A 27,449-nucleotide genomic window follows, 5' to 3' on the forward strand; every position below is an offset into this window, starting at 1 on the left:
GCGCTATTATATGAAAGATTTGTAAATTATCTTACTACTAACTACTGAGAAGTTCAAATGAAATCATTTCTATTGTTGGAATACTTTCCTTTACATCTCATATATGATGGATAGAAAAGAAAAAAGAAAGCTTGTTGTATCAGCTGAATAAGTAGAAAACACAAAAATGATAAATGTACACGACTATCTAAGAATTTTACTTCCTTTACTTACGCCTCTTACTCTCAATGGAGCATAGGCCACCGACCAGCATTCTCCAACTCACTATATCCTCGACATTCCTTTCTAGTTCTATCCAATTGTTGTTCATTTTTCTCATGTCTGTCTCTATTTCTCGGCGTAAGGTGTTCTTTAGTCTTGAGGATTCCAAGTGAGAGCTTGTCTTGTGACGCATTTCCGTGCTTTCTTCAATATGTGTCCTATCCACTTCTTCCTCCACCGGAATCTGGTTTGTTTCTTCTACAGGTTGTTGCTAATAGCTTCTGGTCAACGGATTATTGCGTAGACAACTGTTAATAAACACTTGTATCTTCTAGATGGTGGATTTCGGAGTTCTCCGAGTTTGAGCCCCATACAGTAGAACTGTGTTGACTTTTGTATTGAAAATTCTAACTTTGGTGTCAGACTATCTAAGAAATGACTTTTGTTTTCAAAGGATAAGACACATATATAGTTTAGTAAGATAGACTTCCTCTATTCAGTAGGCATATGATTCTCATTTAAACATTAAAAAAACACAAAGTTCTGCTAGAGGATATATTTGTTAGGACGGCTTCTGAGAACTACAATGGAGCCTCCAGAGGTGTTAAAGGAGCCGAAGCGTTTCCATCCAATCTAACTGCTTTCCTCTCATTCTTGTAGAACCACTGAGTTTAAAGTAAGCACTGGCTAAGGCCTATTTACGTTCAGTTACAGGAGCAGGTGAATTGGGAGATGTAAAGAGAGGCGATCAGATGAGGGAGCTTATCCGGAAAACAAGTTTCTACTCGTAAACGTTAGTCGCAACTATGCTACACAGAACGTTCCTTTTATCTCTGCTGTTAATTAATTTTCACATACATCAATCTTGACGCCGATAAAATCTAAATTCATATAAAAATATTACATTGGAAAAGAATTACCGGATTTATCAGTAAAGGTTAGTGGAGATTGTTGAGTTTTAATTGAAATTATGAACCAACCAATGTTAGACCACTATTGAAAACCCGGAAGCACTGTTCAGCCACTTCATCCAACTATGGAACTCCTCAGCAATGCACATCCACAATTTTACATGCAGGAGTCGAACCCAGACCCATGTTTCGTGCATGTACGCTTGACATTGATCAGTTCATAATCTCAATTACTGTTTTGCTCTATGAAGCAGCTTGGATAGCCGTTTCCAGTCAACCTTTATTTAAGTAACATAAGTTTTTCATCAATGGCATTCAGTACTACAAACAAACAGTAGAATAAAATTCCTCTTTCTGCATAGTAGAACCCAGATATAAAGTTTGAACAATTGGTTGTATCATGTTTGTTTTCTGTAAATCGACTCACATTTTTAACTGTCATTTGTCTCGAATAACCGAGTTGACCTACAGAAAATGTATAGTCCGTATCAGCTCAACACATCACATAGTAATTTCTTGGTTAAATTCACGTGTCATATATACTACTTCCTATCAAAATGTATTTCTAAATTATAGTAATATGAATATGTTTTTCAAACAAACAAAAAATTTGTTATAATCTATACTATAACAGAATTTATGGTATTCAATAGCACTATTGTTATTATTAATATAGAAATGTGCAAATTCTTGCATGTATATGACCTAATGGAACATGATTTAGTTCATCAATACAAAAGGTTTCATATATCTATATAATACTATTTGTATAATATAGATGAGGTAAATTCATGCCAGAAAATAGTTTTGTTAAATCAATGTAATTATGTTAAATTGTATCATAGTATGAAATATATTACTAAAATGAAATGAAAAAAACTATCAGATGAATTCTATTATATTATAAATTTGACTATTATTTAAAGAAGGGGTTTCTTTGTGGATATTATAAGTAATTTCAATAGTTAAGATCATGAATCAATTGAAGCTAGATCATCATGGAAAACTTGGAAACATTGGAAGACTGTTTCGTCCTAGTATAACACTCCAAAGCAGTACGCATCTACGATCCCGCCTCACGAGATTCGAACTCAGGTCCTATCAGTCTCACGTGTGAACGCTAAGCCTATAGACCACTGAACCGACCGGTATCCAACGCTGTTAATGTTTAACTTCAACTAATCCACGAAATTAAGTGAAACATTCACCAGTGTCTTCCGTGAGTTACTATCTTACAACAGACCCGGTTGAACTCCACTGGTTACTGCTTCTTGTGAGGCGGGATTGTGGATGCGCACTGCTGAGGAGTCCCACAATAGGACGAGATGGCCGTCCAGTGCTTCCAGGTTTTCCATGGTGGTCTAGCTTCATATAACTCGTGATCTCGACTATTCAAATTATTATTTAAAGGTTAAAAAGGAGACAAAAAACGGTGAATATATGTAGGGAAAATAAAATTGTATAACTGAGATTAGTTGATCGTTGTGTTGTGACCGATAATAATATTGACCTAGTCCTATTTAATGTTGATCAAATTTTAATGCAGCAATTTGTCTAAGTGACTCGAGCGTTCAGTGCATTTTATTGAAAACGATTGAGTTCAATTAACACTACAAACAACTAGACAAATATGACATTAGTTATCATCCGGTAATTAATTAATTATAATACATTTTTATTTAAACACAAACATTGGTACAAGGAGGCACCAAATAGATATGCGCCACATAAATCATTGGATTTGTGTGAGAGCTTGGATACTGCTCGGATGCCCAGACCGAAGCAGTAGAGGGACAAAGAGCTCAATGGTAACATCTCAGATAGTGGAAAAAAGTGACAGTGAACCAATAACTCCATGGAATATCAGATTCCTTAAGACTACAGGTACTTGTTGCTGATGGGTTGCAACTAGAAACCCAGGCTGAGCAGGATTTCATGTCGACAGCCTCCAACAATTATGGATGCTCACTATATTTTAATTTTTTGTCCGAACCTTGTCCACTACTTCTGATACAAATTAGTGGATTAATGATGAAAATAAGTTGTGTTTGTAAATAATTTTGATGAGACTGTTATCACATGAGGAAACGAACTGGTGAACAATTTTAAAGAAGTCATAGGCCAAGAACTAGCATGTTAATCTCAATGATTTTTCGTCTTATTCTAGCCCGTAACAAATAATGACTCAAGATTGACTAGGCCTCCACAAACCACCCGATTGAACAATAACTTTGTTTACTCATAACCCATCACCGATTGTTGTTTCCATTAGTAAACATTTAAGCCACGATTAAATAAAACGGCGCTTACCAATTATTAGCTCACTCATATGAATTTGGTCCACACTGTTTAAGCATTTGTAACTACCAGAACAAGCAGGTTAGGCAGAACACCTAATAACTTTGATCAGAGATTATTTCTGAACTAATTACTGCTCTGATAACTAACTTTCTATCTTTTAATAGTATCATAGTAAAATACCTTTGAGTTTATATTAATACTAAAACTTCAAGATAAATTTATTCTGTATTATACAACGTAGGAATCGACACAGACCAAGCATCTATAGAGTGCAAACACTTAGACGAAGGCTCATTACCTGGATGTTATACTTGTTGGCATTTTTCAGAAATCGTAGATGTCGTACGTCCAACCACCACATAATTTCAGATCTAAAACTAATTTGTAGACAAGTAGAGAATGCTCAGATGAATGAACTGGACCTTATTTCTTGATTGTTAGAGATGATACACTGAGATTTTCTGACTAGTCTACATCACTTATTGTCTTTTTTTATAGATGATGATAACTACGACGGGAGTCGATTAGTCAATGATTTAAAAGAATCAGGCTACAATAACGGTATAACAGACGACTTAAAAATTTCTCATTGCAGTATACTACGCTTATACAGTAATATGATAATGAGGCTGTTTTTGGTGACCGAGTATATAATGCTGCTAAACTGAATATTCAAACGAGCCGCTATACACGGACCAGATTACATTATATCTGATACACGATTCACGACCAAAATTAGAGTACCAGAGTAACGCCAAACAATATTTTATCCCACACAATTAAAAGAACAGTAGAAATCAATTAGAGAAAAGGAAACGACATAATCAATAATTTGAGCGGCTAAGTGTCCACACCCAGTGACCAATCACCTTTATTCTCACTACTAGACCGCATAATCATGTCTAGTAAGAGCATCAGACTGGTTTCCAAACTTGTCTTGAACTTGATAACGAGATACCTACCGATCAAAAGCTCTTAAAATGCAAGAACACGTAGAATGTTGTCGTATATCTCGACCTAAAGGCCCCATTTCACAAAGCAGTTAGAGAGGTTTTACATTTTTTCATGGCATGACAATGCCTACAACTAGTGTTCTAATAAATTACCAGAAGTTGAGGGTTAACAGTAGCTGAATTGTCAACCACTTGGTTATACTATATTTTAGATTCTGAGGCATGAATTTCTTTTTCTACAAAAGGTCTGAAATCCATTTTTCTCACTGAGTATAATACAAACTTAGACAAAGATATTCAGCCTTTACTGAGCACTGAATAATCAAGCAATCAACTAGTTCACATAGAAGATATTACAAGAAAACTTAAACATATTCTACAAACACAATTTAAAAGTTACTTAGTATTTTCAACCCACCTTGTTCTCTATTATATATATATCTATGGTGTAAGCAAGAAATACAATGAAATGTTACAAAACCATTATACTGAATACATATTTTCAACTAATGGTTGTATTGTATCAGCCAAAATTCATGTTGATTGTGTGTTTGAGTACATTTATATGAAAGAAAGAGAGAGAAAAAAAACAATGAACTTTTATTTCAAACCATTAGATTACAATCTCATTATCAAGAAAAGTTTAAGGACTAGATAAACAAACAAGCAAACAAAAAACGAAGCCAAAAATAAACAAAAAAAATAACAAGAATATTGGCTAGAAGATATTGAGAATTACGAGAATAATAAAGCTAATTGAAGTATATATATATGTATTATGATAACGTCGTCATCATCATCATGATCACGACTATGACCATGATCATCATCACCATCATATTGAAGCAAGAAATAAACCTAAATATGATTTTATAAATAATACATTCATACAGACTACTATTAGCACAATTACTATTCAATTGTTAGAATCAAAAAGTTGAGGAAAACAAACAGAGAAGAAAAAGAGAGAGAAATGCAACTAAAGAAGAAAAGTTAGAATTTTTTTTTCTTAATTGCAGTATACAAAAAGAAACACCAATTAAGTAACTCAATGTCATTGCACCATATTGTTTACGACATATAAGAAATTGGTTCAAAGAGATATGTGCACACACACATACATACATACATATAGATATATGCACAATCTAAAAATATTGCCTAAATCAACAAAACAAAAGAAACACATAGAATGATCAATGAGAAAAATCAACTATGCATAGATATCACTAATTAATACCACTTATCTATTAGATCTGATTTACGGAAGCAAAAGCATACATACGACATACAATCAGTACGCGCATTAGGTCAAAAGTACTAATTCATACATCAAAATAGTATCTGTAATAACAATAGTAGTAGTAGTAGAACAACAGTCAGAATGAACATTACACAATCCGACTGATTTATGACATCGTAAATGAAGGGAAAAAGATGGAAAGTGAGAGAGTGTGCTCTTCACTCAGTCAAAAAATGCTATGTTTTAACAACTTGCTAAAATGTTCCCTCTGCATACATATATAGACTTTGTAGAGAGCAATTACAAATGACAAGCATAATAACTGGTGAGAAAGGAAGTGTTGTATTATCACCAAACGACCACATCAGTCAGTGGGTGTGTGATGCATGTAACTTTTGAATGAATGGAACAGGGAAAACGTCATACAAAAACACTATGACTAACTAACAAATCAGCAGAGAAAAATCGCAAACATACAATGAAATTAAATCAATGTATTGATACTTTTTACAGGGTGTAATTTTTGACTAACAACTGATTGATGTCGAATCAAAATCGTAGGTTTGAATGAAACGGAAGAATAGTTAGAACAAAAGATGATCTGTTACACTCTTTTCAAACAATAATAATATTAATAAATACATATTGCGTAATAAGAACTGTAATAGATCAATCGTTAAACAGGGAATTGATTAATGCGCCCGTGCACATATATATCAGACAACTTTGCCAACAAAATGCAAGTCACAAAAGAGAAAAGTAGAAGAATGATGAACATAAAAAGCGTCTAAAATCTATTTGTTCATTGACTTTTCCAAAGAAAGAAAAAGGGGGAAGAATTGTTCATCTTAATATTATAAGAAACGAACTTCAATCCAAAAACAAACGATCATTTTGCGAACTAATTAAACAGAATAACAATAGCACAATAGAGTGTAGACTAAATAATTTTATTACAGTTAGTGGAAACAGTGAACAGGAGCTTCCTTCTTTTGTTCATTTCTCGAAGTACAATGGCGACGAACAAGAAGAAGAAGAAGAGTTTATCATAAAGAAAGCAGGAGGGAGGGTATAGGAACAGATCAATATACAAAAGAAATGTGCAGGTGGAAAAACTAAATGAAAACACATTTTAAAGTAAGAATCACTTCATAGCAGAACAGAAATATAAACTATCAAAGAAAAAATAAAATAAAACTAGTCGCATATTATTATTATTATTAGCAAATTCGATGATTAGAAAAAGGAGATTTCTATTTCGACACGTATACAGAAAAGGCATGCGGTAAATCATTATGATAAACGAAAATTGTTGTTTGTATCATAGACTAGATTCATGTATATATTTAACAAAAAAAAAGAAGAAACAAATAAGCGAACACAATGAAAGCCGACGATACAAGGAAAGAACGAAAAACTACCAATTATTTCTCCTTTTAAACAAATGAACACCATTATTATTACCATCATCACACAAACAAACAAATTAGCAAACCAGGTAATTAAAAAAGAGTCCTGTTCAATAACAAGACAACAAAGAAGAGCTATAATAAAAGATCATTTGAAAATAAGGAAGAATTTCGATCAAATACATATCATCACGACTAAACCACCTCCGACACACAGACACAGACACACAAACATAGCTACGTCGTCTAAATATTACTGAGTAAGCACGAAGGGTAGGGGGTCGGACAATGGGTGCAGTTTATTGTGTAGAAACACTGGACACACATCCATACATACATAGACTAAGTGGATGAGATGGAAGAAATAAACAGCACCAAAATAGTGTGAATGTGGAATGAGGCAAAAAGAGCAATAATGAGGAAGCGAAGAAAGAAGGAAAGAAAAACCAATTTAAAAAATACATGAATCGATAAGAATAAGTGGTAGTATTGCATCATTTTTTAATGAACGGTAGGCATAGTTGACAGCAGTTACTGAGAGGTTAAAGTGTATATGCATGTATTATCGTCTCTCATATACATATATATGATAACGGAACGAACAAGAAAAAAGGCAAACTGGCGGCGGCGCAGAATCCAAACACTGATATAAGGGCATAGATAGGGAGAGTTCGTTGCGTTAAATTAACTGGTAGTTGTAGATACATTGTGTTAGGACCGTCGACAATACATAAACTGATTGGCTGAGAATAATTCCAATTTTAAGCGTAGATGGAAGGCTAAACATAATATAAAATAATGAAATGTAGACAACTTAATACTTATGAAGATATTATGAGTTAACCACTAGAAAAACTCTGATTAAAAAGAATTGATTTTGAAGTTCTCACCTGGTGAACCTTGATGATTGGTAAATAGTGGCTTATAATCTTAATTTGAAACTGCTCAAATGATAACAATTATGACATACCACTCTATTAAATTAAACCACGACATAAGCGACCGTCTTTCATTGTCTTCCGCCGGTAACTGCCTTACACCCGACACAGTTAGCTACACTGGTCATGGCACCTCACTAGAACTTTGGAAATTCCCCTCCATTGTTGGTCGCTAGTGAGCACATGTTAATCGTCAGTAAGGAGCTGTGGAGATTGTTGATTTCCATCAAAATCACGAACCGATCAAAGTTAGACTACCTTTGAAAACATGAAAGCACCGGATGAGATTTAGTGAATTAAGACGTCCAACTCTCTATCATTAAATAGCAGTTTCGAACACCGTTTCGTCAACTTTGATTTGAGGATCGGATAGCAGTTTTATCATTGTAAGCCCTTAAAATTAGTGTGCGTCTCATACCCAAGTACCTGATGAATGAATTCTATCATAGATGTTTAGTCGTTCGCATGATCAGTGAAATTCATTTTGTTAATTTCAACTCATCTTACAAATCCATAATTCACAGCCTTGCCACGTTCTATGTTGATGATAAATGAGCAAGCTCGTAAGAAATAATCATAAGAATGTCAACGAGTCAAGGGAAAGTTAACAACTTTCATTGCAGTGTTAAATAAGATTAAGAGTAATAGAAAATCCTCAACAAAAAATGTACAAACTGATTCCTCCATCTGTACAAATATATTCTCTTAAATACCTCCAATTCATAAGATTATTGTAGTACACTTCCATTGAAATCATGGACCGATCAATGTTAGACCACAATTGAAAACCTGAGAGCAGTGGACGGCCGTCCCCTCCTGGTGGGAATCGAACTCATGAACTTCGACTTCACATGTGAACGCTTAACCTCCAGACCACTGAGCTGACACGTACGGTGTTAATGTCTAACCTCAACCAACCAACGATATTACGCGACCATCTTTCACGGTCTACGGTGGATAACTCCTTCGAACCCGATAAAAATGAGCTCTATTGTATGCTTACTATGCTAAACAATAAATTTCTCCCACAAAATTATGTATGACATCATTTTAAAAAAAGGTTAAGCAATCCAATGCATAATTATACTGACATAATATAAACACAGAAATAATTAATCATTACCATTGACAAAATGATGCATACTTCATGATATAATTTATCAAACAAGATTATATTCTTTCAAATTCAACTGAAGAATTGTATCTTTTACAGCAGCAAAAACGAAACGTATATTCTCTGTATCAGTAGCACATGTGAAATGAGAATAGATTATTTTCTCAGGATCAGGATTTAATTCAACAAACATTTTTAGAATAAAATCACGGGCAGCTTCTGCATCGCGTTGAGGACCTTAAAGAAAAGGACAAATGAAATTACATATATATATAATATTTTCTAATAGTACTAATACTTCTATTGACACTGTTATAACTTCTACTACTCTGTGACTTATTTTAAAGTAATTTTATCTCGATATTCTAATGTGATATAACAACTTAAGATGATGCGTATACATGTCAGGTTCTACGTTCTGTTGTATATGACTGACTACCTGATAGATATATGTTACTGATAATACTGATACGAATCAGTGAATTTTTAACGTTTACCATTTTACTGATCTTGAAATACTGATTGATAAATAAAATGAAGAACAATAGTTGTTCATCTATAATAATTACGCACTGAAATGACAGTCACTGAGGTTATACACTGTGAAATTGTTTATTGGACAGTTATGATTACAGGAACCCTATTATTAATTTAATACATTTAGTTGTTATTTATTTAAGCACATAAATACTGGTACGAAGGAGTATCAAAATATATATGCACCACACAAAGTAATGATTATTCAATTTGTGTGAAAATTGGGATACTCCCCGGCCGCCCAAACCAAGCAATCGATTTTCTCGGGAGGCTACTCCTTAAGCCTTTAATCAAGAAGTTTAACCCATAAGACAGAAGACCAACGTTTAATGTGCAGTTTCGAGGTAGCCGGTAACCAACAATAGGTTCACATGCCATTTGTTTCCTTAGGCCCATTGATACAAACTATTTCAACTTTCTAGAAGACAACAAATAATAATGTAACTGGGAAATCATAAAATGACAATTTTATGGTTCATAAGCCCAGGTATAATAAGCTCTCCTATCAAATATGTTCAAAATGATATATATAACGGAGTGCATACTGGATTTCGGATCAAGATTGGTACGGGTCATTCATGATAACCTAGACATCCCACTGGTCAAGTTAGACAACCAGTCAATAGAAAAGCTTGCATGTTCGAATTCGAGAAGCCTAAATCTGTATTTTGATATGTGGGTTTTATTTGCTGGGTTATCGATGCAGAAATTGAAGGTTAGTGAGCGCTACAACAACGATTAACAAAAATTCCTTGTTTATAAATACACTAGAAGTGAAAATTATTTAACTATCCAATAAAATCAACTCAAATCGTAGCAATGGCATGCAACTGTTACTGATACTTAGATATTTAAACATATCTAAGACTGAAGAACATCTGTAACCTAAAACAAATGTCAACACAGTCCTACTGTATGGGGCACAAACTTGGAGAACTACGAAAACCATCATCTAGAAGATACAAGTGTTTATTAACAGTTGTCTATACAAAATACTTCGGATCCGTTGGTCAGACACTATCAGCAACAACCTACTGTGGGAGAGAACAAACCACATTCCAATGGAGGGAGAAATCAGGAAGAAGTGCTAGAAGTGGATAGGACACATATTGAGGAAAGCACCCAACTGCGTCACAAGGCAAGCTCTCACTTGGAATTCTCAAGACCAAAGAACACATTATGCCGAGAAACGGAGACAGATATGAGAAGAATGAACAAAACTGGATAGAACCAGAAAGGAAGGCCCAGGAATAGATATGATCCAAATTACGAATATGACTTGTATTGTAAAAACAACTGACTAATATCCTATATATTCTATTATTATGATTGTATTACACATTGAGTTTCTTTTTTCTTCTCAAGTCAACAGTTAATGTATGAACGAAATCTTCTACTTTGTATGTAATTTGTAAAATTGACTGAGATCTTAGTTTAATGAATAGATAGATATTTTGAACTAATGATTTTCTAATAAATGAAGATCATTTAAACTCATAATTTATGTAACTAACTAATATGTAAATTTACTACTGAAGAAAATAATCTAAATATAAGTACACATTTTATCATATTATCAGTATAAATTACCAAACCCTCTTACTCAATAAGCTTGACCTAAAGATGTACGTATTTGTTCCCCTTTTTCTTCTAAAAAGAAAAAATGAAATTCACCCTTCTAAACTTTCTTTTTTAAATTACATGACCTTTTGTTCGTTTAGTTTTTTCTCAAATTTTTGTCAATTTATGTAAATTGATGTGAAAGATGATGATGATTACGAAGAAGAAGAAGAAAACATTACCAATACAAGTTAACCGTACAAATTTGAAAGTAGTTTCATTTGAGTGAATGAGAAAACAAGTGTACAACTTTGCATTGAAAAACATTAATGTTACGGAAATTGTAGCTTTAACAACGAAAAAAACAACAACAAATAACAAGAGTAGTGTGAAAAAAAGTTGTGTTTGAATTGCTTAACCATGCAACAATTTTAAACAAGTGTGAATCCCATATTCACCAGCTCAATGACACAATAACGATTGTGTTTAAGGTGTGATTTCTTATTTGATATGCTGTGTGGTCAGGTATTTTAAGTACACTATTGTATTCGTTTTTGGTCATTGAGTTAAGAAAAATAAACTAATTTACTTCCTAACTGAGTCTTCTGATTGACTACTGGGGTTACAATGAGTTTGATGACAAAATAAGTGTGTTAAAGCCTTGATTATAGTTGATTGGCCGATGTGTATACTCGTAAAATAGATCATCGGTCCTATTGGCGATATAACACGTGATGTAGATCAGTCAGTAACAACGTAGAACTTCGTACGTACGTACATCAGTTCGAGTTGCCACACCACATAAGCACACAGATGCACTTGTCGATTCAAATCTCATAGTGGTAGAGGTGGTGAGAGTATAAGCAGTAATCCGAAAGATTAGGGTTTGAAGATGTTATTCAAGGAGTATAATCCAGTGAAATAAATGTGGAAAGAGAAAAAACGGACACGAAGAATTCAGAAGATTAGAATTTGGGAGAACACAAAGAGTGGATGCACCTGCGCCATCGCAAACGATTTTAAGCCATGTCATTTAAGGTTTCTAACCATCGGTTGCTATCATTTCGCGGGCCCCATCCAGGTAGTCTACACCTACCAACATGACTCAGTTCACTTGTCAGTGACTTCATGGATTTGTGTCATGTTTTGGTCTGGCCGCCCCTAGCTTTCTTCCAACATACTCCTACACTATAAAACATCGAATGTCGAGGCAGTCGGTGGTTGGCCATACGTAACACGTGTTCCAGCCATCTCAACTGATGAAGTTTCACTACGTCATCAATCGATTTGCTATCCTTACCTAGTACCGGTTTCCTAACAACTGCATTACTTACTCGATGGTCCCACGATATACGAGCAATATTTCGAAGACACCTATGATCAAATACTAGTAACCTACGAATATCCTCTACTCTTACCGGCCACGTTTCACTGCCATAAAGTAGGATGGAACAAAATGCTGCAAAGTAAACACGTCCTTTGGTTGATAGACGGATATCTCGCCTACGCCATAAATGACGCAAGTTGGCAAAAGCTAGTCGAGCCTTCCGTATCCGTACTGAGATTTCGTCACACACCAAACCACAAGGGCTGATGAGACTTCCAAGATAAGTGAAGCGATCGACAGGCCCAACTTCTTCACTCCCTATCATTAGTTCAAGTGTCAATGCAACCCAATCCTGAAGCAACATTTTGCATTTCGAGGGAGAAGATCGCATCCCGAACATGCTTGCATTGTTGCTTATAGTGGTCAGAAGACTGCATTTTGTCAGCGTCTTCACCAAATAAAACGATGTCATAGGCATATTCCAAGTCAAAAAGTGAATCTCCCGGTAGAAGTTCAACCCCTGGAAAACTAGATAAGGAAAGTGTCATTTCTACAAGCACCTCAACGACAAAGTCAAACAAGAATTGAAAGAGTGGACAGCCCTGACGATCACCACTTGAGGTCATCAATTTTGATGACAGTTCGCAATAATCTCTCACTCGACCAGTTGTGTTTGAGTAGAGAGCCTTTATAAGGTTAATGTGCTTCTTTGGTACTCCTTTCAGTGACAAACACTGCCACAAAACCTCACGATCAACAGAGTCAAATGCCGCATTAAGGTTGAGAAGTACTACGATTGTGGGGCGTCTGTGTGTCTATGTTCTAGAACCTGACGTAGTGTGAATATCTGGTCTATACAACCACGTCCAGGTCAAAAACCAGCCTGGTTTTCTCTAGTCTGTTCTTCACGAGCTTTGGTTAGGCGTCGAAGAATTATTAAAGCTAATATTTTAGACACTATATTAGTCAAACTGATTCCTCTGTGATTGTCACAAGAGGACTTTTGTCCTTTCTTATAGACTGGCACAATCAGTGATTGAGACCAGTCAGATGGGATTGCGTCCAGTTCCCAAATTCTACCTAAGACCTCAGTTAATCTCACTGCTAATACTGAACCACCATCCTTAAAAATCTCAGGAGTAAGCCTGTCAGGGCCTGCTGCTCTCTCTCGCTTCAGATTTCCTATGGCCTTTTCAACTTCGTAAAGAGTCGGAGGACCTATATTTACTTACCATTCAGGTTGACTGGAGATCGTGGGAAACCGAAGTGTGACTGAAGGCCAGTTGAACTGATCCCTAAAGTGTTCTCCCCATCGATCCAATCTCCTGGATTGAGAATGTATAATATGTCCATCTTTCTCTGAGAGTGTTTCGCTAACAGTCGGTTTCCTAATACCGGCTTCCTTAACAAGTCTGAATAGTTGTTTGCTATTACCTATTGCCGCTGCCTTTTCCATCTCTCTTGCTTTCGCTACCCACCACTGTTCGCGATCATTGCGTAGGCTTCTTGTCAGCTTGCGATTAAGCTGACTCCGCTCTTCATTATGTTCAGAGTCAGGTGGAATGAGTTTCCGAGCATCTATCAGTGCGATAGATGCTGCTGAGATCCAGTGTTGCTCCCTAACCTTACGCGTTACCGTACTAGCAGATATCACTGCTGTTTCCACAGCTTTTCGGATATCATTCCATGCTGCCTTGGGATAGGAATCACATATATGGCTGCCTAACTGTTTTTCTAGTTATTCCTGAAATATACTCTTATTTCGACTATCATTAAGTAGTATCTAAAGCCATAAAAATCACCATTTTCAAAACAAAACAGTTATAGTTAAAATGCCCCCAAATGTCCTGATACGGCCGAGAGTGGGGAGAGTTCGCTCTCCCTCTCGAAATACTCTCACACGGCCACGCGTATACAGCCTCTGCCAGGGAAGTCCTACTCATCGCCTTCTCGTGGCATTAATGTTGTTTACGAAAATGAAAGGACGAAAATCGAATGTCCGGCGCTTTAACCGGATTCCAAACCAATGGTGCACATGAGCTCCAGGATCCTGAAGGAACAAATGGCGTATGAACCAATCGTTGGTCACCAGCTACCATGGGACTGCATCTCCTTACGATGCTCCACTGCCTAGTGGGTTAGACCTTTAGGTCAAAGGCTCGGGGTGTGGCCCCCCTAAGAAAACCACCTGTTTCGGTTTGAGCACTCGGGCAGTACCACAGCCCACACACAAATATGATGAACTGCCTATAATTATGGAAACTACTTTACTTGCTTCAACTAACAATCAAATAATTCAAATTATTATTATTACTATTATTATTATTATTATTATTATTATTATTATTATTATTATTATTATTATTTACCACATTATTCACCCTCTTTTATACTTATACAGCGGCTCGTCTTTGGTGGAAATTCGACTGTATTTAAACGTTCTCGAGTCACTGTCCGGTTGAAAATTGTATGTTACCACTGAATATGAGTACTGAAGCAGTTTTTCTGAAACCACGTGCACCATTCAAACTGGCTGCCTTCAATATTCGCACACTTATGCAGGTCGGACAACAGATAGGGCTGGCTATGTCTTTGGAAAGTCTTAATATCGATGTCTGACTAAGGAACTGACGACGCTGTTTACAAAGGTTTGGGAACTAGAAAGTGTACCAACGTCATGGAATGAGTCGATAGTTGTCCCTATCTTTGTCCGTAAGTATGGTATGTGCTTTGCACTTTCGAAGTGCAAAGTACTTCTACAAGACTGGCAGGACTCTAATCCTGTACTCACTTTGAACGGTGAGCAGATAGTAGTCGAAAAGTTAGTGTATCTGGGTAGCTGCATAAGTGCTGGTGGGGGTGTGTGACGAGATCAATGCACGTATAGTGAAAGCCAGAGCGGCCTATGCCAATCTGGGCCATCTTTGGCGCCTTCGTGATTTCAGTCTGGCTGTAAAACGTCGGATCTACAACGCGTCGGTGAGAGCAGTTTTGCTCTATGCTTGTGAAGCCTGGCCTCTCCGAATTGAGGATGTTAGACGACTCTCTGTGTTTGATCATCGTTGTCTCCGAAGGATTGCTGACATCCAGTGGCAACACCATGTTAGTAATGCAGAGGTTCGGCATCGTGTGTTCGGGCACAGAGACGATAATGCAATCGGTGTCACCATCTTGAAACACCGAGAGATGGTGCTACACAGTGGCTAGAGACGTTATCAGATATGGCTCAGAATAGAAGCCAGTGGCGATCCTGCTGTAACCTTCTTTTACTTTCTTCATAAAAAGTGGTTGTGTCTCCCTTAACTGAAAGATTTCTTCTGATTGTACCTTTCCGTTCCCTCATTATTACTATTATTATTGCTACACTACCTTACACCAATCTCTTCGTTACTGTTCTCTTTTTTTACGCTCCTTACCTTTTTTTCTTTCTCTTCGAATTCTCATTGTTTTGTGTGGCGCATATATATTGGCGCTCTCTTGTACCAATATTTATGTGTTCAAATAAATAAATAATATAGTTAAAATGCTTAGGTCTTATACAAAAATGACAGTTTTGATTTGGTCAAACGATAAGTAGCTACCGAAAACTATTCAAATTGGTATATATTTATTTAGCCACTTGAATCACTCCTAACGTTTTATCACTCAATTGTTTTTTTTTTCGCGCAGAACCTACTTCATATAACGAACAAGTCAACAATCAACATCCTTTTTGTACGTTGAAGATAGTTACTTCGAGTTTGAATTGACAATTTATGTTAAACATGGGTAAATACCAAACAAAATGTAATTAACCTTTTTTAAGAAAAACAAGGAAATCATAATACTTACCATCGTATTCAGGAAAATAATCAACAAGGTGAGAATAGAGTACTTTCTCTTCTAGAAGATCTTTCTTATTCAGAAATAAAATAACAGATGACTCTTGAAACCATGGATAAGTAATGATTGTTCTGAAGAGCGCTTTACTTTCTTCCATACGATTCTATAAAATACGGTACAGAATTATGCGAAAATCATTCCATTTCATCTGAACGAATTTAAGCAAGACTTATTTGAAAAACACAAATTCATGGATGTGCAAAGTAGTGTACATTGTACGAAATTCAATTATACCATCCAATTTACTAGTAGTAAATGAGATTGTAACACACCTGAATTTGTTGTGACTCAAATAGTCACGCATTTGACAGTACTTAAGTGCAGAAATTAGCAACAAAATATTTTGTGTATATTTAGTCTGTTAGTTTAAAGTAAACTAAATTCAACAAAGCGTAAAATGACACATAACACTAACTCCTGCTCAATCCCACACGTAGATAAACACTTTCCACTTACGTATATTACAGAAATAACTATCTAACTGTGTGGTCAGACATCTCAAGTATATTATTGTCTGAGTTTTGAATCATGATTGAATTGAATGCAATAGAAAACTGATTTGCTTTATATTTTTATCTTATGATTGGGCAATAGGTTAGAAGCAGCTCGAGGACCAGTAAGCCTTCAGATATCACCTGTTCTCCATTGTTTGGTATGTTAATTATTACTTAGAAGGTCACCAATCGTACCGGTGGACATATGTGAACGAATGGATAATCGAACTAGGGTGTCACACAACTACTGTCCTGTCATCATTACGGCATGATCACATTAAATGAATTAAGAAAGCACACTACGTACATATGTATAAACTTCCTGATTGTTATAACCCTTTTAACAGGAAATTTACAAAACAACCTAAAATAATGCTAATAAACTTAAGTAATTTGAAATCTATATAGTACACTAAAAACAATTTGTAGAAAATGTTACATACCTCATTATCGGATTCCACCAAAACTTGATCATATTCAGATAATGCAACTAGAAACATAATTGAAGTTACACTTTCAAAACAATGTATCCACTTTCGACGTTCAGAACGTTGTCCACCAACATCAACCATCCTAATAAAATAAAAGCGAGATTTAATCAATGTAAATATTCACAAAGAATGAGTATTGTGATATCAAGTCATTAGAATATAAACATATCACTAACATCAGATAAATTCTTATCAATTATCTTTTTTTACCTTATACTAATATTTTACAATGAACAAAACTATTCCTATCCTATTCTTCCATACTCTGTTAACTATGGTGAGAAGTTCAATTTTGTAATAGAAGCTTTGTGTAATGATAACCTGACTAGAACTAAGAATACATTTCAGATAATTAATTGGTTATATATCGATAACAACTATCAGAATTTATGATCTGAGTGATTTTTACCAAACACAAATCATAGTAAAAACGTATTGAAAATCATGTAACGAGAATGTGTTGAAAGTTGACCTGACGTTCAATTCTAACGGATAATGATTACTTTCATTCTAAGTTGTAAATTGGAGATTGCAAATTCTTAACATTTAGGTACTGACATTCTATTAACCAACACCAAAGTCAGAATTTCCAATACAAATGTCAACACAGTTCTATTGTACGGGGCGGAAACTTGGAGAACTACGAAAACCATCATCTAGAAGATACAAGTGTTTATTAACAGTTGTCTATACAAAATACTTCGGATCCGTTGGTCAGACACTATCAGCAACAACCTACTGTGGGAGAGAACAAACCACATTCCAATGGAGGGAGAAATCAGGAAGAAGTGCTAGAAGTGGATAGGACACATATTGAGGAAAGCACCCAACTGCGTCACAAGGCAAGCTCTCACTTGGAATTCTCAAGACCAAAGAACACATTATGCCGAGAAACGGAGACAGATATGAGAAGAATGAACAAAACTGGATAGAACTAAAAAGGAAGGCCCATGACATAGTGGGTTGGAGAATGCTTGTCGGTGGCCTATGTTCCATTAGGGGTCAAAGGCATAAGTAAATTAAAAAAAAAAGCAACTCTGAGATTAAAACTAAATAAAACCATTATTTCAAGTTGGATTTAAATAAGTGACTGGTCCTCCTCTTAGATTACTGTTAACCAGGCTCAAACTTTAATAAATCATTCGTGTCTAGTCACCCTCTGTCTTCCCTTAAAGTATGAAATTAAAATCGCTTCATATCTTTCTTTCAACGAACTAATTCTTTCTACTGTACTATGTCCTTGTATGCAATCTTTCTTTTATATATTACCGCCACTGAATTAACTACTTCGATGAATTCGGTATTCATTTTGTTGTGCTAATGAGGTATGGTAACTTGGAGCGATCCATATATGTGCCTGATCCTACGTTGTAGCTGACTGACTTTGCTAATTCAAATATCAGGACTTTATCAACTAAACTAATGAATATCATTTCACAAAAAAGTATCCGTGGATGCTGAAATTAGTCATTCTTTACGGCTGATTTGCAAGATGGAAATGTTATTTTCTTGGAAATGGAAGTCATAACTCCCGATACTTGTTTGGTTTGGTTGTTTTATAGCATAAATCTCATTTGTTTTTAACTTGTAAAACAAAATATTGCATTAAAATCTTAGTCATTTGGGAATAGTTGTGTTGGTAAAAGGAAAATGTTTGAATGACTTACCGAAATATGATAGAATCCAAATCAAACAAGTACTCTACAATGCCTGTAGTAGGAACTCGAACTCGTAAAATATCTTGAAGCGTCGGTAAATAATCTGATTGTGAAATTCGGTCAAGATTATCTAAATAGCTGTGTATTAACAGAAAAATAGCATACAATTAATAAAATAAAATGAATTATTTACTAATGATTTTCAGTTACATTTACATTTCATGAAACAATGAGACAATCACGTGGTGTATGCTACTTATTCAGGCCGATATAAGTAGTATGTAGCCGCAATCTAAAGCGGAATGTCTGGCAGCAGAAGATTGAATTGAAGAGAACAGAAAGGTAATCAGAGAGCAATCAAAATAAAAACAGAATTGGAAAAATAATGGAGTATGTAAATAACATCGCAAGGATATGCAAACGATGTATCTAATGTATGATTTTTATATTTTATCAAGTCATTGTGTAGTTTTGCATTAAACAATAATTTCGTCCCCCCCCCCTGAGTTCTCGTTCACTACGGCCACACGATGTGTCATAAGCTAACGAAACAAAGACCTAACATTGAGTTTAAATCTTTGCCATTACATTAAATTTTAGCTGCAACTAACTTGAACGATGAATATAAAACTTAATATCCTCTGTGTTAACTGCTTGATAATCAAGAGTTGTGTATAACACTAGACAAGCAACTACTATGCTAAAGCATATTTACAATACACTGAAGCAAGGAAAAATAATATATTAGGATAAGAGTAAATTAGTAAGAGAGAAAGGTTTATGACAACAGCAAAAATGAAAGATGCTAAAAGTGGAGACATGTATTCAAAAAGAAAACACTTCCACAACCGCAGTTGGGGAAAGCCCTCTCTTTCTAGGAATTCCCTTAAACAGTAGTGCGCTTACAGCACCTTCCGAGGGAACGTTACGCACTTCATGTAATTCACAGACCACACCAGCATGATGAATAGGTAAATAATTGTAATAGCAGTGATAGCGAGGAAATTAAACATTAAGAATATCGTTCGAGAAGACGAAATGAAAATTTATGTATGGAAAAATAATGAAACTCAAGACCTCGTGGAATAAGAGCAGTAAATTAAAACTGAGAGATGCAGTTTGCAGTGATGTTTTAAGAAGACCAAGAATTGAGCCTCGGAAAATCGAACCAGTAACAATGGTAGACATAAGGTAAAGGTTAATAGTATGGATAGAAACGATAGTAGGAAACGAAGGGATTCAGTCGTACCTCAAGTACTGTTAAAGATATGAAGGTGGTTGACCCAATCCAGTTCCCCACATCGTGGCAAAATACTTCTCAAAGAACTTGAAAAGGAAACTGTGTTAGAATCAGCCCTGACAATGAGAGCATGATTGCAGAGCACAAAGGAAAACTACTTCAGACCTGCCACATATGACCTTTTTGTAAGTTGCTTTGAATATGTTACCTTTTTAGTTTTCAGACCTTACCGCCGACAATATAAATCCATGGGATAGTGGCAAGTGTGCCAAACTTAGAGACAACCTTTTGAATCCTCTTTCTTCTGTCGGGAGATGACAGTGTCGCCACAGATCCTGATTGTCCGAAAAAATTCTTTGCTGCAGTTACATTCCAGTACAGTTAGAAGTTTGAAATCCCCATCGAACTTTGAGTTCACTGTTTCTAATCCTATTATTTTCCAACTGACCTAAGTGGCACAGTAGGGTTCAAAGAAACAAGTGTTTCGGTAAATATAGTAGTAGTATGTACATGAACATCTCAACTCAAATATGATATCCATCAAATTATATATGGAACTAAGAGATTCGATCACAAAAGGTACCGGGCAAAAGTATAACAATAAACAATGTCATAACTTGAGAATCCACCTACTATTTTGCTGAATCTGTTAGTTGATACTCACGACGACGATCATAGCATTCTTTAATACCTGGATCATCCCACAATGATTTGATAGCTACAACGTGCTGTGGTTCCATAGTGGTAACGGTCTCATAGTCGATCTCTTTTATTGCTTCCCCATATGCCTAAAAACAGAAGTTAAGGTTTCCATTTAGCACACTTTGTAACATTCAATGGAGAAAATAAACACGGTTAGAATAAGCATTTTTCTCAAATAATTAGTTTAATGGTCAGTTGCACTTAACGTGCTTACTCTAACGTTATTTGGTAAAATAATCATGTTTCCAAGAGCTAAAATTTCGTTATAACAAAAGCTTGACAAATCGTTTAGACAATTTTAGAAGGTAAACTTGAAGTCAGAAATTTCCAGAAACGTTGAGTAACTAGTAGAAACTTAATTAAACTGGGGATCGATGAAATTATCTGAGCACATATTTTCTATTGGAATACTAATACAGTAATTAGCGAACATTTCCAACTGATGACACTATGGGTATCATAGGATCTTTAGTATACCTAAAAACAAGGAATATACGATTTTCACACGAGTAGAGGAAATTGTGACTGAAGATTGATAAGATTTCAATGGAATACGTCTCATCTTAAACACCATTTTTATTAGAGCATATGTACTTTGTGTTCAATGCATGAAATCACTGATACTGTTAATTTTTCCTGATTCCTAAAATTGTAGCAGTTTCAGTCAACTATTGATGATACTCTTACAACAGAGGATGTAGAATACATTAAATATCTTATAGGCGGGATTTTCTGGAATGATATAACGCCAGAAAGCTTCAAAACTAAGAAGGAATAGGGAGTGGTTTTGAAGACAGCAAATATTTTATTAATTTATGCATCGACAGATTGTTAGAATATGAACAAATCAGGCATCTTTGCACATCAATGTTTAGGAGTATCCTTTGAAAAGAAGAAAATCCTATCATGAGAGAGTCTTTAAAGTATGACCTGTGAGAGATTCTGTGTATCAAAAGCCGAGATTTTGTATCCTAAGCACATTTGTACTTCATTTTTGAGACGTTCCTTAAAACTTCAGTGAACTCTTTTCGAGTTAAGCGATTTAATCGTGAAGTTTTTATTGTCGTTCTGGGCATCATTAGCAAAAGTCCTAGAAGTGAGTTACTCAGACTTCTCTATGTACAACTGAGCTTGTCATGTCGATCTTCGTCTTGATTAGATGTTGTTGACCCTTATTCTATCATTTTCAGGATATTTATTTTGATTGCTATCTTCGTTGACCTAATTCTTAACCAAACAGTTACTCTTGTTCTGTTCAAAAGCACAATTAAAGCTTCATGATTTGACCACGCAGTTCATAGAACGAAATCTTACTAAAACCACTCACCTAAACTACAAATCTCTACCATTCCTCAGAATGTGTATACACCAGGGAATCGACAACAGCTGCATATAATGATGCAATCTTTAATTATCAGAGTAGGGAAGGATACTTATGAAACCACCAGTTAAGAAACTCAACAGGAATGACCAAAGTATCATCACTTCTAACAATATTTCTCTGCTATTGGTATGGACAAAAGTAGGACAGCGATTCAGGCGGGCACAATTCCCAAAAGGACAGGAACGAAATATGGATATTTTTGTTACCAACTTAAAATGATTGAAACATAAGGTATACGAGACGTAACTTATATGGAATTATACAGGATTTGATTAATGTATACATAGAAAATCTTAAGACTAATATTTATCGACTGTATTAATGAGATCCGGTGAAGTAATTAGGACATGCTTCCAAATGATTAATCAGTCACGAAGTGAATAGATTTTTGTAATTCAAGATCTTTTTGCAAACTTTTTATAACACTACTTTTTAATTTTGCGAATGACGATCATGACATATTACGTAACAGAAGTATAACTTAAAAAGATTAACCTTGTTTGCTGGGTTTTCATAAGGGATTTTTAGACTTTCCACAGCACGAACCATCGTAAACATAGCCATGTATATGTTTTGATAAACAATTTTGATGAAGGTTCTTCGCTCATCGTCCGAATAACCTGCTCCATGTATGATGCGCATCTGCTTGATGAAGGTACTTTTGCCCGACTCACCGGTACCTAGTAAAAGCAGAAAAATTCAAAATGTAGGAAATCATGTGTTGTAAAAAGATTTTACTACTATATAAGTCACATTTTTCAAACGTCAGTGATACAACTTCACTGTTCAGACTTCGGTATGTGAAGAGTTTAAATTGTTAACAATAATTAGATTTATTAAATTAATAATAACTAAAAAGATTAATATGAGGTTCGAGTTGTTACTATGTAATCTCTACTAGAGTGAAATAGGAGAAGACCCCAAATGCCCTGGTATGGCCGAGAGTTGGAAGAGTCTGCTCTCCCTTTCGAAATGCTCTCACATGGCCACGCGTATATAGCCTCTGCCAGGGAAGTCCTACTCACCGCCTTCTCGTGGTGGGGGTGTTGTTTACGAAAGTGAGAGGACGAAAAGCGAATGTTCGGCGCTTTAACCGGGTTGGTGGATATGGAGAGTCCACTTAGGGAAGTTGGAAAACCCTCATTCCAGACCAATGGTGCACATGGGCTCCAGGATCCTGAAAGAATAAATGGCGTATGAACCAATCGTTGGTCACCGGCTACCATGGGACTTCATCTCCTTACGCCGCTCCACTGCCTTGTGGATTAGACCTTCAGGTCGAAGGCTCCGGGTGTGGCCCCATAAGAAAACCACCTGCATCGGTTTAGGCATCCGGGCAGTATCACAGCCCTCACACATATCAAATGAGATCAGTGTGTGGCGCATATGTATTTGGTGCCTTCTTGTACCAATATATGTGTTAAAATAAATAATAAGTAAAATGCACTGAGAATTCAAATACTTGTTCAAAGTCACTAGCAATTGTTGTTTCTATTGAAAACTTGGAACAATGCATATTTGAGTAAGGATATATGATTATGACTGATACTGATGTCGTACAAAGCACCAACTTCCTATTATGCGATTCATGAGAATATAATTACAAGATGTTAAATGATTCATGGTACAACGATCACGATGCACAGGAGAGTAGAACTAACTAAACTTAGAACTTGACTAAGAAATATCATACTTTGATAGTACAGGAAACAAAATTATGGTGTCCAAAGTAATTTTGTTACACAAACCCAATAATTATTACAGAAATGGAAACTTTCAAGTGGTCAAAACATTTGGTTTGAGTGATTTGCTTGAAAAAATAAGCATAAACGTAGGATATGATTAAAAGTGAGTCAACAGTTATTACACTCTCCATTTGTGCGGTGAAGAAATAACCCAAAGGAAAAAGTGAAAATACTATCGACAATTGTAAAAAGTCTACGCAAAAGCAAACAAATGAATACACAAAGGACGGAATAATATTACATACAAGGTTTAGAGGGAAGCGAAGATTGAATGCATCTTAGTGAGACTAATTAAGATCAAACCACAAAGTCTGCATTCTCCTAGTTTGCCCATATCATTAGTTTATCTCTGCGGACCACATTTCAGACTGATCATCAGTACATTTTTCCATCCATTTCTACGATAATCAGTATGTAACACCACAGCTAGTGACTTAGTATGTGCGATCACTATTATGACGAGGAAACACGAAGGCGGGTATAGTAGAATGTTAGCGAAATATATATGAAGCGTACATTTTACTGGGTCATATTGGTTATGAGAGTTTAAGTGCACACTGCTGACAGGATATACAATCAAATCCCAAAAGATCTTAAGGCAAACCTAGTTTATGATTAATTGCAAGTTTTAAAAGTTACAGCAGTCTGCCTGGGATGTTCAGAATCACACAGAAATACATTTTCGACGTTATCTAACCAACCTTTCAATTTTGTAGTTTAATGAACTTTAATTAAGCAACTTAGTGGGTTATAGAGAGAGAGTTGTTGCATATTAGATGGAATAAAGTAGAAACGTAATAAATTTATTCGAACGAGTAAAAAAGTAGCGATCCTTGACAAACTTGGCAGAGTACCCAATTACAACTTCTAGTTGTGATCATTTCTAACATAGAGAAACTAATATTTTAGTTAGATTAATGCTATGCTAGGATAAAATAGCTTTCCAGTACTTCAGAGTCCTTAATAGTGGTCTAGCTAAGATCAGTTTATGATTTAAACAATGAAAATCCTATGGTTTCAGCAAACCCCTAAGAGCTAATTTTAGATAAAGTACCAGGACAAAACATTGGTTTCGCATTTCCTAGGGATGTTTGTACTTCTTTGACGTAAACTTATTTGTAAATCGGAATTCCACTTGATTTTCTCGATGTTAAGTTAGTATCTCTCCTAGGTCTTTGTAATATTTAAGGCTGTTCACTCACTTAATAAATGCCCTAGACTGAACATAGCCGCAGTAAACCCACCAGTTTCTTCTGGACTGATTGAATGCAATGACGGCTGTAACAAATGATATCAATGGGCTTATTTGGTTCATCCCGGCTGCTTATAAATGGTGCAAGCCACGATCATGCTTGTTGTACAAAATGCTTTTCTACAACATATTTCCTGACACCATAAGCTACAGAGCCGCTGGACTCCGCCTGAAAACATCGTGCGAACAGATGAGATCATTAATGAGAGCTATTAAACGCTAGGAAAAACAATCAAGACTTGGCTTTTTCAGTAATCCACAGCTTGTGCACAGCTGGATTAAGAAAAGGATTATTTTGCACGACAAAATTGACAGGAAAAAGTTAAACAAAGCCGATATATAACTTTTGATTGGCCCACTTGAAAGAGGAATAGAAAAGCATTCAAGCTCATTATCAGAGAATTAACATACTACCAGCTATCTGTCCTCAAGACAAATCAAGTTTTATGTGATTGGACTCTTTAACCAAAAAGCCAGGAAAATAGTATAAACGATTTCCAGTAAAACATACCAAGGAGGAGAAGTTTAAGCTCTCTACGTGCATCTTTTTTGTCGCGCTTCAGTTGTTTCTCAATTTCTTTGTTGATGCGGTTCTGTTCTTTATATTCTTCACTCCGGCAGCAAAACATTGAGATTCTATTCGGATATCGTGTTGTGATGGCGAAGCGTTTTTTGTGAGTATTTTTCCAAGTGTAAATCTAGGCACTGAGATGAGAACTGGGAGAGCAAAACGCCCATTATTGTCCACAACTGTTTGCAAGCGCCATCTTACTGTTTGTAAAGGCCACTAAACACTAACAGCTCAAACAAAAATAAAACGAAACGGACAATTTGTTGTTGCTAAAATAGCTTAAACCGATAATTTCTAGTTTTTTTGTTACACGTTAATAAAAAAATGCTGAGAGCGCTTCATTAATCAATAACCTCATGATGAGATAACAGCCTCTGACAGAGCATACTGTAGTGACTTTATTCACTAACGCAATATGTATATGACTGATAGAAGCTTATGAGAGGTAGCGAATCGTTTATTTTTGCTTGAAAAAGTCATACGATCACTAAAACTCAGGTAACGATACATTGATGTCTCTTGCTTTAAAGAAATCAAACTCTCAATATTAACAACAACCACAAACTGGTCTCCCTGGGCTCAAACGCTTTTGTTCAGTTGGTCTTTCCATGATGAAAATTTAATCTCAAAGCAACAAGATAAGATTTACGTTTTGAAAAGAAAAACGCTTTACACTAACTCGCGTCACGACTCTCAATTAAACCACTTAATTCACCATAAAATGTTGAGTTAGCATACTTTTTATGTAGGCAAACACAAAGACGTAAAACGGGTTGAAACATCTGAAGCAACGTTGATTGTTTTTGACGCGCTAACAACTCATCAACAGTTTGTGAGCTAATTCATGACGATTTCTCAACATCATCGTATATCATTTTTGGGACTTGATAATCATGTAATATGATTGGTAAAATTGATGGAACTATCAACACAAACTCAGCCGATAAATTGGTCCACAGAATCATCACATAGTGTCGTTTTCTCGTGGTTATTTTTAACTAACATAGATGATTTGGTTATATTTTTCTATCATTTGCTCGCTTGTTAAACAGCTTAGAACATTCCCAGTCTATCTGGATGTCTGGAAGCACAACCATTCGTGCAAATTATCAGTTCGATATGGAATAACACCTTCACGCGAAGGTCTTTATCGGTGGCGGAGTCCAGATTGGAAATCAATAAATATTTAGATTGATTCCTATCTAATACATTTAATTTAAATCGTTCCGCTTGTAAATCTACTCATCCTGCATATGTAATGTAGTCTTCATCAGCTTCCTCAGTCACCTATAGACATCTGTTCACAGAACATTCACTTAAAATTTTAACAGTCTCATCGAATTTAAATTCTCGTGGATGTTTAGGTAGAGTATGGTTTTTATACTTTTGGTACTTGTTAGGGCCAAGTCTCTGTAACAGCCGGACTTTCTTTGCGTTACCCATGGCAGCGAATTCCACTCAGAAAATACCTTCTTTTCTGTCGACCGATGCTTCAAATGTGTGGCCACGGACTGCATAGAAAATAAACCTCGGAGT

General features: G+C 35.6%; 1 protein-coding gene across 1 annotated transcript; it reads right to left on the bottom strand.

Annotated features, from left to right (window-relative positions):
• On the bottom strand, positions 1-26,136 carry MS3_00009672 (uncharacterized protein). The gene is made up of 9 exons (XM_051218074.1): positions 25,854-26,136; positions 22,841-23,025; positions 20,893-21,047; positions 19,029-19,157; positions 17,314-17,443; positions 16,326-16,479; positions 9,080-9,307; positions 4,785-7,797; positions 1-640 (listed from the first exon to the last, which is right to left on the bottom strand). Exons 1-7 carry the CDS (start codon positions 25,969-25,971, stop codon positions 9,117-9,119), a joined length of 1,062 nt encoding a protein of 353 aa, XP_051064510.1. The 5' UTR covers positions 25,972-26,136; the 3' UTR covers positions 1-640; positions 4,785-7,797; positions 9,080-9,116.
• Positions 26,137-27,449: the final 1,313 nt, after the last annotated feature.

The sequence above is a fragment of the Schistosoma haematobium genome, chromosome 7 (assembly GCF_000699445.3).
Source record: "Schistosoma haematobium chromosome 7, whole genome shotgun sequence".
NCBI lineage: Eukaryota > Metazoa > Platyhelminthes > Trematoda > Strigeidida > Schistosomatidae > Schistosoma > Schistosoma haematobium.